Source organism: Trichosurus vulpecula, chromosome 4, assembly GCF_011100635.1.
Source record: "Trichosurus vulpecula isolate mTriVul1 chromosome 4, mTriVul1.pri, whole genome shotgun sequence".
NCBI classification, from domain to species: Eukaryota; Metazoa; Chordata; class Mammalia; order Diprotodontia; family Phalangeridae; genus Trichosurus; species Trichosurus vulpecula.
In genome coordinates, this window is record NC_050576.1 from 108,113,923 (window position 1) to 108,132,309 (window position 18,387).

The following is an 18,387-nucleotide window of genomic DNA, read 5'->3' on the forward strand; positions in this document are numbered from 1 at the left end:
GGCACAGCCTTACAAATGGATATATAAAACTTGCTGACCTTCGGCAATTGGGGGAGAGAGGAGGATTAGCTCATCCTTCTAGGAAGTAGGTAAGAGATTTTATACAGAGCCTAGGACTTCAGGAGTGTAGGGAATTCCCATTTGGGAAACTCCCTCTACCACTACAGATTAGCTCCTACTCTCTAATTTATAGTCTTAGAGTTGGAGTTTTAAACCTTTTTCACATGTGTGTCACTGCATGGATCTCTTTGGCAATTTGAAGCATGTAGGTAGACATACATAGGATTAGCAAGAAAGCCAAATATGTTGAAATACAGTGATCAAAATATATATATTTTCAAAGTTCTGGGACTCCAGAACTCACTCCCTGTAAGAGTTGCCTGGGCTACCAAGAAGTTAGGTGACTTGCCCAGGATTAAACAGCTATGTGTCAAAAGTGGAAACTAAACCTAGTTCTTGTCTCCAAGGCTAGCTCTCTCTCTCTGCTAGGTCATTTTGCCTTAAGGAAAAGGTTAGTTAAATGAAATCGAACTTTATTACTAATCTCCTGCCAGGAACTTTTCAAGGGAATAACAGTTGGAATTCAAAATGCATGGAATGCAAAATTTGGTCCTGGAATACAGCTCTTTTGTATTTTTATCACTGTGGGGGTGGGACTGGGGGGGGGGAATTGGGGGTGGGACTGGGGGGGGAAGTGGGGGTGGGGTGGGGGGGGTTAGATTTCTCATTCTTACCAGCCTAACAAGAAACATAAAAAAAACCAAAAACAAACCCCACCATGCCTCAGTCTGGTTCTGTGCTCAGTGCTATACAAAATGAGTTAAACGCAGTAGCTACCTGCCAGGAATTTATGATCTCATTTTCTCCCAAATCAACTCTGCTATAGCATTAAACAGCTAGAAATATGGTTTGTTTTGGCACTATTTGCTTTTACCTATTTGGGCACCATTCAACAGCTTGGTGTAATGGAAAGAGATTTGAACTTGGAGTCAGCTTGAGTTTGTTTTCTAGCTCTTAACATGAGCACGTAAGTCGCTTTGCCTCTGTGAGCTTCTGTTACTATCTAGAAAGTGGGCCCAAGATTTTATGTTTAATTTTTTTCTTCTATTTTTTCTTTTGTCCCTTTTCAATGGGGGAAGCTGGGCAGAAGGAAAAAAAAATACACTGTTGTTATTTGGGGAAAAAATTGAATTTAAAAAAAATAAAGTAGGTCCCCTTAATATATTACCTACTTGAGTATGGTTGGGAAGAAAGCATATTACCATTAGTAGGCACTCAAAAATATTTCTTACTTGATTCATTGACTTCATTCTGGTCTTCCGGGATATCCTGCTTATTCAAGCCTCTAGTAGTAGATCAAACAAATTAGATTAGAGGGACATATCCCAGAGGAACAGCCTGTCCTCATCCTATAGATATTTAGTTTGTTCCACAGGTTAAGGCTAGATTTTTTGGTTTGGGGAATTTCTTCCTTAAATATCCCAGACAAGGCAGAGGGGTTAAAATGACTAGTTGAGCATTTGATGTGACAACTAGTTCATTTGGGAACCTTTTGTCTTTGACTTCATACTGAGTCACTTCAAAGAGCCTGGGGCAATAGAGGTGATGAAAGTTCACTGAGAATTCCCCTTCACCCTAACATCCCCCCAGTTCTTACCCTTTGATTTCAGTTACTTGATTCCACTGCTTTCCAATCATTCGACTAGGGGCTGGAAGGCAGGAGAGAAGAAAGAAGGAAAGGAGGAAGGAAAGAAAGAACGAAGGGAAGAAATGCCTACATTTGTAATTGCTCACCTGAGTAAGGGATTGCCAGTGAAAAGGCACAGCATTGTTGCTAATGATCAGCGGTATTCTGCACAGGAATTTTCCACTCATAGAATTCATTTGCTCACTGTGGCCTCTGCATTGTTGCCTGAAAAGAACTTGAAAAAAATGTTTCTTGTCTCTTAATTTAATAGACCCTGGAATCCTTCTGCGTAAATTCTGCAAGACTAATCTTCCTTAAAAAACCTTTTTTCTCTCCTCTTCCACACTACTGTCAAAAATTATCAATGCCCACTGCAAATCTAAACTCCTGGGCCTGACACTAATATGTGTGTGTATTTATTATACATGTAATATAAAATAATACAATGTAAATATAAATAATATATTTATTTCATTTTTTCATTTAGAAACATTTTTATCTCACACTCTTTACTTCCTCTCTTCAGTAAAACAAAAACCCTGGTGATAAATCTGCGTGGTCAAGCAAAACCCATCCTCTCATTGGCCATGCCCCAAATTGTAGGTCTCCTTGTATCCTGAATCCATTTCTTCTTTCTTTGCTGCCTATGCCCCATCTCCTGTGAAAGGTGAGAAGGGAGGGCATTAGGCATGAGCAATGATGAGTGTAAAGCATGGAGACAGGAGAATCTTGCTCTTCCTTATGCCGAAGAAACACAGTATTTCCTCCAGGGGTGGGGAACCTGCTGCCTCGAGGCCACATGTGGCCCTCTAGGTCCTCAAGTGTGGCTCTTTGACTATTCCGTCATTCTATACTAGAGGACCTAGAGGGCCACATGTGGCCTGGAGGAGGCAGGTTCCCCACCCGTGTCCTACACAGAGGCTTTCTCCATCCCTCCAAGTGTCATGCCCTCCCTCTCTAACTACCTTTGTAGTGTCCTAAAAGTCTGGACTGGAGTTTTCAGCTTTAGTGGCTTAAATAAGTTCTTAAGCTTTAATAGGTTAAAACTCCACTAAGGCTTCTGGGACACCCTATACATGCACTTGTCTCCCTGATAAAGCTCAAGATTTGAAGTCAGGGGGACCCGAGTCTGCGTCCTACATCTGTTATCTACCAGCAGTGTGACTCTGGACCAATCACTTACCCTCTCTCAGCCTCAGTTTCTTTATCTATAAAATGGGGATAGCAATAGCTTTTCCCTCTCAGGATTGTGAGGATCACATGATACAATAAATGGTCAGTGCTATGCAAGCCAATATTAGAATGTACAGGCAGGCCCTGATGAGTATGAATGATGACTCCCTGGAAGTCCATTCATATATTTGAATTTGTACTATTTGAAGTCATCATTTTTGGGGGGAAATGCATTCTTTTCACTAATCAGACATAGCTGTAAGTTCCAGAGAGCAGGTATTTTTCCTCCTCTGGGTTTGTGTCCCCAAATCTAGCTGGGTGCCCCTCACGAAGTGCAGGCACTATAATTGTTGATTGATTGATTAAAGGCATTTGTTTTCCTCCCAGCTTCAGTTTCCTTATCTATAAAACGGGGATAGTCATGCTTTGACTTCCAGTCTACATCACAGTCCTGATCTGAGGATCAGTGTCTGGTGCTGTTACCGTCATGTTCTCAGATTATTTTTTGAGTCACTCTTCCCTCCCAGAATAGACAATAGGCTCCCTTATCCACAGGAGTTGGGGGTCCTTGCTTTTATGCATCCTCCAAGGCATTCCTTGTACAAAGCTGAACAACATGGCAGGTGCACTACAAATACTTACTGATTGATCTATTGGTTGGAAATATCATTGGAGTGGTGCGCTAAAGACCTAGGTTCAAATCCCTGACCTGATACCCGCTCTATAATCTTGGGTGAGTTATTTCCCTTCTCTGCTCCCATTTCTTTTTCTTTAAAATGAAGGGCTTTGACTAGATGAGCTGGTCCTTTCCAGTGTCAGGATACTATCCTGTAAACAAAGGGAAGGAGCCTATGTGTTTGGCAGAATACAGTTAGCAGTCTGATGTGGGTCTTTTTTGTAGGAAAGAATTGTTAATAAATAAGAACGTAGATCATAAGATTTAGAGCTAGGAGGGACAGTGCTGATGAACTACCCCACCCCCCTCTTTCCAGATGAGGAAATTGAGGTACAAGAGTGATTTGCCCCCAGGTCACGAAAGTAATAACTGTCGGAGCAGGCATACCAGGACAGGCCTGACTCCAGATCCAGCCATCTCTGTGTGGGTTACTGCTAGATACATGATGGCAAGCCTGAGGCCCCAAGTTTTGTGAAAGGGAAACCTGCAGTATAATGGAGTGAGGCCAGACTTGGCAGCTCCTTCTGACCTTCTCCTTCCCCACGAACTGTTTTGTAGAGGAAAGATTAAAGTACAGATAAGAGCTCTTAGTAAAAGTTATGCAAATAGAGCCTGCTAAAGGCCTCAATTGTGTTCTGATTTGACAGATACTAGAAAGGTAATGGGATTTAATTTTACTTATTTTACTGAGTGACAGCAGGTGTTTTAAAAGACTTAAACCAGCCAAAGCTGGATTTGTGAGAAAAATCCATTGGATTGTTATTATTAGTAGAGATATTAGAGATAGATATCTTTTATTTATACCATTTATTAACATGGGCTGAAAGACAAGGTGATGTGCTATATACAAAACATAGGAGGTACACAGCCCAGCCCCTGCCTCGTGGGGGTGGGGGGTGGGGAGAGAGAGAGTGAAACGGTGGGACTCAGAGACAAAGACAGAAGGAGAAAAGAGTGGTTTGTCTAAACTCAGATAGTGCTAACACTTAAAGGAGAAACAAAGAAGAAATAGGAAGTCGTTTATTTCCTTTTTCGCTTACTGGGTATGTGATTTGACAAAATGTGTGCAGAAAGGTGGGGAAGGGGGTCCATGTGTAATCATGAAGATTTCAAACGAAGGAAGAGGGAGGGAGCTGCTGTCTGGAATAGGCTGACCTCAGTTGAGTAGCAGCCCACCTGAAGATTTCTTCCTTGGGCTTGTTCAGAAAGTAAAGAAGGAAACGTTTACGTTGCCCCTTGTCCAGTTTGCTGTACGTCAATGTCTGTGGCTATCTTTAGAACCTCTGGCTTTATTTCTGCTGAACGGTTAATGTCCTGAAGAAATTTGGTTTCCCTTTCTATCCTCTTCTCTCTCTTCCCCGAAAGGAATGGTGGTAGCAGGGTGTGGTTAGTAACTCAGACTTGGCCAAACCTAGAATTACATTTCTCCAGAATGCTGTGCTGGCTCTATCTGGTGAGCACAGATTAGAACAGAGGATGCCCAATGAGCATTGCTTGCCATGTTTTGACGTGTATGCCCCTCTGAAATGATGAAATGATAATTAGCCAGTAGAGCTTAATGTCAGAGCCAAGCCTGGTGTCTGGCTCCCACAGTTTGTCTTAGGCATACTCAAGTGCATTTGGAAATTGAGGTATACTCATACAAAGAGAGAAATGGAAACCATAGATTCCTTCCTTTTGGCCTCCATTTTCTTACCTTTGGTGTATTTCCTTCCTAACTAACAAGAACAAATCTAGTTTCAGTCTTGTCCTAAATATCTATATGAAACACTAACCACAGATTAGCTTTTATCCACGAGTATCTTCCTCCTCCTCCTCTCAAAAACTGTTATGCCTTTTTCTGTTTCACAGACTGGTTTCTGTAAAAGAAAGCCATCTTCCAGGAAAAATCTCCGAAAAAAAAAAAAACCAAATAGAAAGGAGAGGCAGAAGACACTAAATTTGTTTTAGGTCTATCACGGTTCCCTTTCCTCCTGCCATGCCTTCCTTGGGCCTTCCTGGGTCCATGGGGTTCATGGCTTCATGGGCTAGAGCCTGTTCTCTTGACTCTGCTGACTTAAGGAATAATTGAAGCACAGACCACAGAGATTAGCATTGTCCTCTAAAGAGGTGTTTTAGGTATAATGCTCCAGGCTGGGTTGCACAGGACTCCTGGGGCAGGGAGAAGTGCCCACATCACCTTCAGGGTCATCACTCTTCTCTTGGCTATTTTTACCCATATATTATTCCAGCTAGTCCTCTGGCACCTTTGGGCTTGGTTTAGTGAATGGTCTGGGAATTAGATTTTCTAGTGAGCTGATTGACTTCCCCACATATGAGTACAGACTAGAAACCCAAAGTACTTCATGGATCCCCGGAATTCACCTAACCCAGATTGGGTTAGGTGAAGTAGATTGGGAGAAATCTTATATGTTGAACCACTGTGTGATTTGAGGCAAGGGAAAGGAGAGATGGGGAGTTAAAGGGAATCCCTCTAAGCTTGGACAAACCCCTCTTTTCTTCTCTTCTCTCCCATCTCCACCCCTGCGGTCCCTCCCCTCCCCTGAGTAGAGCTGCCTCCTGCTTGGGCACGAGGCCCGGGTGTGCTGGCGTTCAGTGGCCCATTGTGTGCAGAGGCAGAGAGTTGGCATGTCTGCCATGCAGCACCCTCCCCCCCCCCCACAATCTCCCTTATTGTTTTTCTTTGCAGCAGCGATGAAATCCTGAGGCAGCACATTCTGCCTTGGGCAGAGCTTGGGCTACTTTCTGCCCTGATACAACCAAGTGGAACCAGAAGGTCTTGATTTTGATTTGTATGAAGTGAACATGTTTGTGTTCTTACTACCTCTGACCTTCAGGAGGAGGGGGATAGGACATCGCCCAGGGACAGGTGGAAGTCGTCCTTGAATCTTTTGGTTTATTGAGTTTTTCTTGGCGGGGTGGTGGAATTCTTGACGTTTGTTCCCTTACTTTGCCTGCCTTTAACCCAGTGCTGAATGACCTAAGGCTGTCTTTCACGCGATTTAATTTTTTAAAAAAATTTGCTTCCTCTAAACCCACCCTTTGGAGTGGCTGTAGGAAGTGGGCACAGATAACAGGCTCAGACAGAAGACTTCCAGAGTGAAACTGAAACCTAACCATAATTAGCCTCCAAACTGGGGGAGTTGGGAAGGGGCAGATTCTAGTGGTGAGCGCCTTAGTTCTTGAGATATTACTCCCCGATCATTGTTGTTTACCCCAGGAAAGGCATCTGTATCAGTGTCCAATTTCCTTTAGTTGCCTATTTATTGCCAACCCAGTGAGACTGGATATACACTGTCTCTAAGCGCTAGCCAAGTCTTCCCCTAGGAACAGTCCCTTAGCTAATCAAGACCTTGGCCCAGCCCACCTCAAGCTAGAGAAATAGCCAGGGGTCCTGCCTTCTCCAGACCTACTGCTGTAGCTGCAGAGTGGTAAAAGCTGGCCTGAGCTGGTCTAGTTGTTTGAGGAGGGGAGGTCAAAGGAAGTAGCAGCTGGAATATTGCTGATTACTCTCCCCGTTTTCCTTCCCTCATCACCACCCCAGTGCCTTCACTTCAGACCCCTGAAGAAGCTGGTCTGAGAGCACCACAAGATTTCCTAGTGCACCCAGGGCCATCTTCTCTGGGCTGCTTATACCTAGGCTAAGACTAGAACAGAGGGAATATACCTTTCTAATGAGTGCGCAAGGCAGTAGCAATGTCTTTCTGCCCTTTGGAAACTCTAAATTCTCTGTCTAGTGGCCTGGCATTATGGGAATTAGCCTAGCTGGGTGTGTAGTCTCCCCCTCCCCTAGCCTGTTCCTCTCACCTGCTCCTTCCAGGGGGCAAAATCTTAAGCATCACCAGTGAATTCAGAGTTCTAATAATCCTGCACATTATTTATCCCACTGCCCAGCTAGCTAATCTCACCTTCTAGCCCGCTGACTGAGTGACCAGGGAACTGTTTCAGCCTAAAGAGTCTCAGTTTCTTATTTTAGCTGGCCACTTGTAAGTGACAGCAGTGAACACTTATTGCTGACCAATTCTTCCCCCAGGACACAGCTAGTTCAGCTGATGGGTTACTGCCAACTTCTCATTAATATACAGGAGAGGAACAGGTGTCCCTTGGAACATATTTTCACTAGGTAGGGCTGTTGCCTTTAAGAGGTTTAGGAATCCCCAGGCACATTAGGACCCGTCACATGACCTTTGACTAGCTTTCCCCCATACACACATACACATACACACGCATACATGCACACACGTGTATATGTAAACACACTTGCACACATACTCATCCAGACCGAAGAGCTTTAATAAAGGAGGCTATTCTGCCTGCCTCTCGGTCCGGCTCACCTCAGGCTGGTGGTGGGGTGGAAAGAAATATCTAGGGATCCTATTCTCCCCAGCCTCGAAGCTGCAGGATGGTGAAAACTGACCTGAGCTGGTCATCTATCCTGCTGTACCATGGGAAGGGCTGGGCGTGGCAGGTTGAAGGAAATAGCAGCTGAAACATTGCTGATTACTGTCTCCATTCCTCCCCTCTTGCCACCCCTTTACTTCAGACCCCTGGAAAAACTGATCTGAGGGATCCAAGGGACATCCTCTCTGGACTAAGTATTGCTTGACTAAGACTACAACAGAGGGAATATGCCCTTTTAATGAGTGGGGAAGGCACACCAAGAAGGAGTGCCCTGGGGCTCAGTTTCAGTTCAGACAGGGTCATTTTGGGGCCAATTGGCACTGGCAGCTCCAAGGGGAGAGAGGAAGGAAAGAAAATGGTTAGGTAGCTATGAAAACCCAAAATGAGTCAGATCTGAGGCCCTTGCCCCAGAACGGTGCCAAATGGGTGCTTTCTGCCCTCACCTTGTTGCTCGATAGAAGGCACCACAGTCAGCATATGGCTTTGATCCTGGATTTGCCTCCCATTCACCACCAGCCCCCTCTCCATGCATACACAGTTCTTGTCCTCAAATGACTTATTGGTGCAGAGGCAATACAGTTCCAGAGTTGAAGCAGCAGAAATACTTGGAAATAAACTTGGAGAGTGTGTAGGGAAAGGCAAAGGATGGGCCCTGATTGGTTGTTTTCCTTGGAAATGGGCAACTCCTCCCACCTCCTAATAGGTCCCAAAGGATCACTGGTAAAGCTAATGGGGAAGGCTATACAGGGAAAGGTGGAGCAGATAAGGGCTGCCATCTCTGAAGCTGGGGCGGGAGTGGGGGAAAGGGAGGGAGAGATTGGATGCTGCATTGTACAGCTTCAGAGTCCTTCTGTAAGCTGGAGAGCAAGCAGTCTGGCTTTGGCAGTGCCCGCCTTCCTGGAAGTGCCAGATCTGCCTGCCACACGTAGATGTGATTGACTGCTCTGACAGTGAGGGATTTGCAGCCCAGCTCAGGCAGCAGGTTGGGATGGTAGGCAGATTGGGTGGCATCTGGAGCCACCAGTATTTCAGGTCAGGAGGGATTGTTTGCCAGTTCTATCTAAAGATGGTCAGAGAGGTCTTGCCAGCTGCACCCTCACCTAGCAGTTTGCCTAGGCCTGACATGATGGAAGAAAGGAAGCATCAGTGGGAAGGAGACAGTAAGGATTTTGCCGCTGCGTAAATAATATACCTTTTGGACTTAGCGACTTGACGTTTCTTCAAAGACCCTGGAAATACTGTATGAGTTTGGTTCACAGATAAAGCAGTGGACCAGCATTCTTGATTCTAGGATCACAGTTTTCAAAGTATCCAAGATCTTGAGCTGGAAGGGACCCTAGAAGCCATTGACCCACCCTGCCCCCTTTTTGATTGCTGAGGAAGCTGGGCTTAGTGAAATTAAATGACTCACCCAAGGTGACACAGGTTGTAGTTGTCTGAGGTGGTATTTGAACCCATGGCTTTGACTCTAGTTCTAGTATGGTTTTTGTTTTTTATTATACCATCCTACCTCTGTATTTCACTCATTCTTAGTTGCATCTCTGTATTATCTTGGGCAAATCGTCTCCTTTCTGAGTCTCAATCAAACAGCTGTGTGGTTTAACTAATCACTTTTGCTTCCCTGGACCCCAATTTCCTCCTAATGAAGGGGTTGGCTTAGATGGTCTCCTATGATTCTGTGAATCCCTTTAACTCTCTCTCAAGTGGGTAAAGAGAAAGGTATTAAGGCAATGCCTACAAGGTTGATCCTTCTGGCTTTTATTGAGCATGCCTCTTAGTCTACTGCATTAAATTCTGCCCTGAACAAGGGAATGGTGTTTCTGGAGGTTTTCCATATCTTAGAACTTCTGGAAAGCTAAGATAGGATGACAGAGAATTTGCTTCTTACCTTAATTACTTTTAGCCTCCCTGGGGGACCAATAAATGGAAAATGGGAATTCTTCCAATTCAGTAAAAATTTATTAAGGGTCTTCCATGGGTGTAGATAATATCCTGGGCCTTGGGAATAAAAAGATAAAAATTATAGCATTCCTGTTCTCAAAGATGTTATGTTCTCCTGGGGGAGCAGAGGAAAGGAAAGGCTAAATGGAGGAGAAGTAGGGTCTGAGTTTAACCTCAAAGGAATATAAGGAATCCAAAAGGCAGAAATGAGGAGGCTATGTATTTTGGGCATGGATCAGGGCAGAGGGATCATCTTGTTTGATTGCATGGAAGCAAGTGTTTGGAAACACACTGAATTTAGTGAATGGCTACTTTTTTTTAGCTGTCTACTTTGTCCAGAACCTAGAGTGTGCAAAAAGGAGTAAGAGGAAACAGGGCTGGAAAAGTCATTTTGTACCTTTGGAAGATGCTTTTGGCAGTCATATAAAGAATAATTTGGAAGGGGGAGGTTGGAAGGAGGGAGACCATTTTGAAAGATATAATAAATAGTCTAAGAAAGGGCTTGAGATAGGATAGTGGAAAGAAGAGGATAGATCTAATACACATGAAGGTACAATTAAGAAGCTATGGTGACTGATTGGATATGGGGGGTGGGGCATGATGAGAAGGAAGAAAAGATCAAAGGTAACATCAAGATTTTGAGTCTGGGTGCTCTAGAGGTGGTGGTACTGTCAATGAAAATGGGCAAGTTTGGAAGAAGGACCGGTTTATTAGGGGTAAGAATGATGAGTTCAGTTTTGGTCGTGTTAGGTTATTTGAGGTTCTTAATCCAACCTTGTTCACCTGTTTCCATTGCAGAGATCCGTGCCCAACTCACGGAACAGATGAAATGCTTAGACCAACAGTGTGAGCTACGAGTACAGCTTTTGCAAGATCTTCAGGACTTCTTCCGAAAGAAGGCTGAAATTGAGATGGACTACTCCCGAAACTTGGAGAAGCTTGCAGAGCGCTTCCTGGCCAAGACTCGGAGCACCAAGGACCAGCAGTTCAAGTAAAGTGTTTCATAACTTTTCATTTTGGAGTCTCCTGGGGAGGCTGAGTTTGTTGACCCATGGCTATTTCAGATGATTAGTTCAGCACAGAAAAGTGGTCAGGTGCTTTTGCCAGGCAGTCTTGTATTCAACCTGTCATCCTGAATAAATCAGAATAAATTATGAGCTATAAAAATGATGCACTGTCCAGCAGTTTATGCTTGGTATATCTTATCTGCCATGTTTTTCACCTTCAATGTTTCTTCCAAATTAACAACATGGAGGAGACAAAGAGTCCTTTATCTCTTGAATACCACCTCTGAAACCAGGAGCCAGGTTGGATGAACCAATATGACAACCCTGATAGAGTTAACCTGAGAGTTTTCTCCAGATATTATCACATCAAGATCTCTTCACCATAATTTACCTTGGATTTGTTTTTGGTTTTAGCAAATCTGACATAGGTAAAGTTAGCTGTTTTCATGAGTGACCAATTTAGGAGTGATTATCTGTGGCAAATTTTGGTAAATATGGTGGTGGTTCTCAGGTTGTACAGATTGAACTAAATGACCTTTGCCCCTCCCTTCCAACTCCAAGATTCTCTAATCCATTGTACAAAGGGATTTAAAATAGGATTCATTTACTACAGGGATTTATTACTGGATATGTAATAAAAATTTGAGTTTTAAATATCTGCAGTATATACCTTTCCTTTATTTGAGTGATTCTCATAGAGGCATAGAATGTTTTAGAGTTGGAAGAACACTGAGAGTTCCTGTAGTTTAGCCATATTACTTTACAGATGTAGAAACAGAATCACAGAATTTTCTAGTTGAAAGAGACTGTGAGAGTCTTGAAGTCTAATGTTCTCATTCTATAAGATGGAGAGCTCAAGCCCAAAGGATGATGCTGATTGCCCAAGAAATAGTTAGTGATAGTGCTAAGGTTAGAGCCCAGGTTTCCTATGTTGAAGTCTTATATAATCAGTGTAGAGTATCCTGGCCTTGGGAGCAGAAGGATTTGGGTCCATTATGAAATCTGATGCTGCTCTATAGCTGGGGATGAGTCACTTGACTTCTCTGACCTGGTTTCCTTCTCTTAGCACTGTGCTTGGCACATAGGAATTATTTACTAAGTGTTCCTTAATTCCTCTATAAAGGGAAGATCATACTGCTTTACCTGCCTGCCTAACAAAAAATTGTTTGGAGGATCAAAGGAGATATCTGTAAAGCACTTTGTAAACTGTAAAGTGTCATAAAAATATAAAGTGTTAACATTATGGTCCTAATAGTTAGTGTACCATGGCTGCTTCTCCTCTTCTGTGCCCATCTTTGAGGGGTTACCTTGAATGAACTCCCCTGCCTGAAACCTCAGCAATTAGGGTGTGTTCTCCAAGGAGAGAGAGTGGATATTTACTCAGTGATAAGGCATGCTAGTAAACTCCATTTTTATCAGCCAATCAGTCTGTCTCAAAAGTTTTAGTGCAGTTTAAAGCTTTAATAGCTTAAAAAATCTTAGGGCAGCTTTAAGCTTTGGAAGCTTAAAATTTTGGTGAAAAACCAAGCAGGAATTCAGGAAGGAAATTAGGACTGGATTTCAAAGTCATTTGGTATGCCATGGGATGATAATCTACCCATGGGAATGGTGACCGTGGCAAGAGAATGTAGAGAGAAAAGAGGGATAAGGACAAAGTCTTGAGGGAGGAAACACCTAGTTTTAAGGGGAAGAAGATGGATGATGGTCTAGTAAAGGAGATTGATTACTCCTTTCAGGTCAGGTGGTTCTGAGGAGAATCTGGAGAAAGTAGTGCCATAAAGGTCAAGGGGGAAGAAAAGGCCTGTAGGAAGATGGAGGTGGGTGACAATGTCAGAAGCAAGAGAGGGGTCAAGTAGGATAAGGACTGAGAAGAAGCCATCAGATTTAACTGTTAAGAGATCATCGGGAGCCTTTAGAGCATAGTTGTAGTCAAGCGGTTGGCTCAAAAGCCCTATTATAAGGGGCTGAGAATTGAGTGGGAGGTGAGGAAATGGAAGCAACAAGTATAGACAGTTTTTCTTGTGGTGTGACTGTGAAATAGATGAGATAGAAGATGGCCCTTTGAGGGGCTAAGAGGGGCATGTGAAGGTTCTCATGGAGGCGAGGAGGCATGAACATGTTTGTGGCCATTGGGGAAAGAGCCGGTGGAGAGGGAGAGGTTGATGATGACAAAGAGAGGAAATGATCAAAGGAACAAGCTTTGGGAGATGTTGAGGGGGGTGGGATCAAGAGCCCAAGTAGAGGAGCTGGTTTCTGCAAGGACAAAGACAACACCTTCCCCAGATGAGGGAATAGGGGATAACATAGCATGGTTTTGAGGTATGGAGCAGGGCATTGGAGAGACCCAATAGCAGGTGGCCTTTGTTTTATCAGTAAAGTAGGAGATAATGTCTTTTGCTGAGAGGAAACAGACAAGGGGTACTAGATGGTATAGTAGATAGAGTGCTGGATCTGAAGTCATGAAGACCTGAGTTCATATCCAGCCTTTGACACTTAGTGACCCTGGGCAAATCACTTACTCTGTCTGCCCTAGCATCTTCTTCTGTAAAATGAAAATAATAATAGCCACTCAGGGCTGTTGTGAGGGTAAAATGAGATAATATTTATAAAGTGCTCTGCAACCTAAAAGTGGTATGTAAATGCTAGTTATTTTATTAACAATAATGGTAATGATATTAATGTCGGGAGCATAAGAAAAGAAGATTTGGAATAGCCAAAGTAGGTTGTGTAATGAAGAATTAAAGTTTTGCTTTGTGATAGTGAGGGTCCAATGGATAGGTAACAAATTTATAGAGAAACCAGTTAATGTGGTTGGGTAACTTTCTCAAGCAGCTTTCAGCAGTACATGAGTAAGAGACAAGAAGCAGCAACCAAAGAGGAAGTGAGTAGAGCAGACCCAGACAATACAGGTTCAAAAGCCAGTGCTGCCACTCGTTAGCTGTTTGACCTTGGGCGAGTTGCTTAACTTCTCTGGTCCTCAGTTTCCTCACTTGTAAAATGATGGGGTTTAGATGAGGTGACATCTCAGTACCCTTTCAGCTCTAAATCTGTTTTCCTAAAGTGGCTGGGGCATGTGGAAGGAGGTTAGTTACCCAGGGCTGGTGTTTGTGTACTACGTGGTGGGAGTGCGAGGGAGCGAGGGGGGCAAAAGTGGAGTGGAGTGTATCGTTGAGCTGGTTGTATCAGGACTGTGAAAGAAGAGATATGAATGGGCCAGAGAATGGGGAAGGATGGAGGGATGCCTCAGACGATGATGATGATGGTGTTAATAGCTGACATTTCTATCGGGTGTTAAACCTTGCAAAACACATTAGATTCACTAACTCATTTGATCTTTATAACAACCTTGTCAAGTGGGTTATTTTATTCTCATTTAACAGGTTAGGAAACTGAGGCCCTGAGAGGTTGAGTAAATCACATAGCAGTATAACACAATGTAGGGATTGGAGATAGGAAGACTAGGGTCAGAATCTTGCCTTAGACTCTTAGTAGGTGTGTGACCCAGGGCAAGTCCCCTGGACTGACACTGCCAGTGGGTAATGAGGTAGGCTCAGAACTGACTACGAGGAAGAAAGTGGACTGGATTGTTCTTGGGAAATGTAAAAGAATTTTTAATGGCCTGAAGCTTCTCCCTGAAACAAAAGCCTCATCCTTGTGAGACCAACATTTTTCAGGCATTTTTGTGTGGTTCTGAGTCATGGAACACCACTGTCTCCAAAGAATTGAAATTGAAGATCACCCAAAGGGCAGCAGAGAGGTGCATGGAGGGAGCGAGCAGGATATAACGTATTGCAAAGAATTAGGAATTAGAAGTGATGTGAAGGATGCCGTCAGAGATGTAGGTGAACTAAAATGAAGATGGGCCAGACCCCACATGCTTCACTGGTATCCTTGCAGTATGGAGAGGAAACAAGGAAGGCCTCCAGCACGTTGGGTGTTCTCTTCATGGAGCAGAGTTCCACAAGGTGGGCAGACATGGATGGGTTGCGATCTGTATCATATGAGGAAATAGTAACACTGACAAGATGATAGGCCCGTTTTAGAATAATGGAGTTCCTGAGGGCACACTGAAAAAGAAGGGTCTAGGAAACGACTTTTCATTATTTTGTCTATCTTTGGCATTTCCTTATCTGTGAACATACTGCACGCCTCCAATAGAATGGATGCTCCTTGAGTCCTGAACAGTCTTCCTTTATATTTGTTTTCCGGAGCTCAGCACTGTGCCAGGCACACAACAGGCACTTAATAAATACTTGTTGGTTGATTTATTGATGGCCTGGAATTGATAGGACTGAGAAGGTGCCAAGTGCAAATTCAAGGGGAGCTTGGCAAGACTGGAACCCCATCTCCAGGGTGAAGTAATGGAAAAAGGAGGAGTAAATGCCTGTGTGCCAGTGGTGCTTCCTTTCTGCCTGAGTGCTTTGGAGTCATGGGAAGCTGATGAGGAGGAGACAATGATGTCCTTTGGTTCCTTCCCACCTTGAGTTCTTTAATCCTTCAATGCAGATGAGCATACATAGAAAGAGAAGCTGGCGTCTGTGGACAGAGACTTAAGTCTGACAATCTTTGAGTTCCCTTCCAGTTAGATCCAGTTCTAGATCTGTGAGGTCTGGAGGAAAGCATCAGTCTCTGGGGAGTGGGAAGAGATGGCATCATGTCACGGTGGGGAAGCAAAGCAGTTTTCCAGCCCCTCACTTTCTAGTATGCCCCCTGGAGCCCCCTTATTCTAAAGCAACTCTAAGACCTTGTCAGTGTTGACATTCCCTAAGCAGACTGCACTGCATCTGTGTCTGCCCACCTTGTGGAACTCTGGTCCATGTCTTCCCCAAAGTTCACCCAGAAGTTTCCTGTGAGTACCTACTATCTCCTTCCAGAGCTGCAGCAGCTGCTGGCCCAGCAAGGCCATGAGAGTGCCCATTGTGCTGTCAGGATGGCAGCCGCCAACAGCAGCCCTGGGCAGGCACATCGAGAGGAGATGAAGGCTCTTCGCCTTTGGGATAGAGCAGCTGCCTGCCAGGGCCAAAGTCAGTCTGTGTGAATCTGTCCCACCCTCTGCGAAAACTGTTTCTCATCCTGGCTGGGTTTCAGCCACACGTTGGGTTAGACTGGATGTTTCATTAAAACGCCTAAGTGGCTGCATTTGAGGGCATCTGCCGCTGAACTGCCTTTTTCCTCTTTCCTTGGAAAACTTCTTCCTCTGGAAGCTATTACCCGGTCACCTTGGGGCTCCCTCCCTCCTCTGCTTTGATCCATTTCACCTTTTGTCCTCTTTCGAACTGAACTTGGTTACAACATCCTCGTTAAAACCCCCATAGTTCAATGTCCATTGCACCATCCTGACCCTCTCTTCTCCCCTCCCTCTCATTCCTCTCTGAAACCCGTTATTTATAGGATGTTGCTGGCTTTGTTGTCGATGGATCTTATTTGCCCTTGGTAAAGCTATAGATGGTGGCTTCCCCTGGCCCCTTAACTTGTGGCATGACAGTCTTTTGTTGTCTTTCCATCCTGACTGGATAGATGACTAGATTTCTATGCTCCCAGATTAATTTCTAAAAAAAGAGATGGCCTGTTAAATGGTGGCAGAAAACCCTCACCGTGAAGATGTGATTGCATACCTCTTTCATTCTGAGGCTTTGATTGCCTCTTTAAAGTAGGAGCTGTGTTAATATTGCCCAGCAGGGCTTTAATTGATGCTGCACTGTATTTTTTCTGCTGCAAATTACCTTTCGGTGGCCTCTTGCTTGATTTTGATTCCCTACTTTTAATAGCTCGTCACCCTCCTTTTTCTTGAGTTTTTAAAGGAACACACCTGCTATCTTGTCCCTTCTGTATCTCTCACTACTACTTTGTAACCCATTAAGCATACCTCCGTCATCATCATCAACAGTTCATTAGCACCCCTGGTGCAAGGCATTTATACTAAGTGTGAGCCGTCATTCCCATCCTTGAGGAAAACAGAAATAAGAAAAATAGCAGAAATTTATAAAGTGCCTTAGGGTTTGTGAAGTGCTTTACATTCATTGTTTCATTTCATGTTCACATTCTCCTGTAGAATGTACCATAAGAAATTAATTCCTTCTTATAGACGAAGAAAATTATTTAAGTGATTTGTTCATGCCCATAGAATTAGTAAGTTCTTTGTTATTTAGTCGTTTTTTCAGTTGTGCCCAACTCTTCATGACCCCATTTGGGGTTTTCTTGGCAAAAATACTGGAATGGTTTGCCACTTCCTTCTCTAGCTCATTTACAGATGAAGAAACTGATGCAAACAGGGTTAAGTGACTTGCCAGGGGTCACACAGCTAGTAAGTGTCTGAGGCTGGATTTGAATTCAGGAAGATGAGTCTTCCTGACTTCAGGCCTGGCTCTCTATCCATTGCACCACCTAGCTTCCCTTGGTAAGTTTTCCAGAGGCATTATTCAAACCCCATCTCTCTAGGTCATGCTGCCACTAACTCCTCAGAAATTTATAATCCAGTTGAGAAGTGAGACGTATGCACATGAAAATAACGACAGTACAAGGCAGGACATAATGAGTTGTAGAATAGAAGATGAATACTGCAGGATTTCAGAGGACACAGCAATTAACTTCCAGCTGGACTGGCCAGAAAATACTTGATGGAAGAGGTTGGATTTGGGCTGGGCCTTGAAGATGGGTAAGATTTCAGGAGGTGGGGAGAGAGACTGGGGGAGAAAGGACATTCCAGGCATGCCTGGAGGCCAGCCAGCATTCTGTAATTCGCCCCTCCTCAATTTAGCTCCTTGAGAAGATCTTGTACACTTGGTGCCTAGATTTTCTTGCCTCTGACTCCTATCTAAACCCTCTGCAGTTTGGCTTATGCCCTTATCTCTCAACTGGACCTGCTCTCTCCAGCCCTACCAGTGCTCTCTTAGTTGCCAGATCTAATGGCCTCCTCTCAATCCTCATTCTTCTTGACCTCTCTGCTGCCTTTGATGCCGATGGCCCCTTTCCCCGTTCGTGACTCTTGGTTCGCCTCCTACCTATTTAACGATTTCTCCTCTGACTTTTTTTGCATGACCTTCATCCTTGTCATGCCCTCTAACTGTGGGTGTCCTCTAAAGCTTTGGCCTGGGCACTTTTCTCTGGATCTCATCTGTAAAATGAGGGACTTGGGCTAAATGACGTGGCTTGACATTTGTGATCCTTTGAAAAGTGAAGAAACATAAATCATGTTCATTAATAAACAAATTGAGCCTTAGCATAGTCATGGGCAGATAATATTAATAACTCACATTTATATTATGTTTTAAGGCTCTTGAAAGACTTTCCTCACCCCAGTCCTGTCAGGTAGGTACTTCATTATATATGTGGACCCACTGATGTATGTACTCTCTAGAATTAGAGGATTTCTAAGGTGGAAGGAACCCATGAGTTCATCCTGTCCAACTCCCATTTGAATATGAATTCCTCCCACAACGTACTGAAGCAGTTATCTGGTTTTTGCTTCAAGAGTGTAAGGGGAGTCCACCATCCCTAGAAAG

The 18,387-nt window shown here is 43.9% G+C and overlaps 1 protein-coding gene across 8 annotated transcripts in view; it reads left to right on the forward strand.

Annotated features, from left to right (window-relative positions):
* SRGAP2 (SLIT-ROBO Rho GTPase activating protein 2) overlaps positions 1-18,387 on the forward strand; it is a 255,706-nt gene that overhangs the window by 86,201 nt on the left and 151,118 nt on the right. For all 8 annotated transcript variants that reach the window (XR_005010236.1, XM_036756769.1, XM_036756768.1 and 5 more), the window contains exon 3: positions 10,677-10,869. Coding sequence is in view for 7 of the 8 variants with exons in the window: in XM_036756769.1 (XP_036612664.1) it covers positions 10,677-10,869 (193 nt within the window). In the remaining variant the exon portion in view is untranslated. The remainder of the gene's footprint in view (positions 1-10,676; positions 10,870-18,387) is intronic.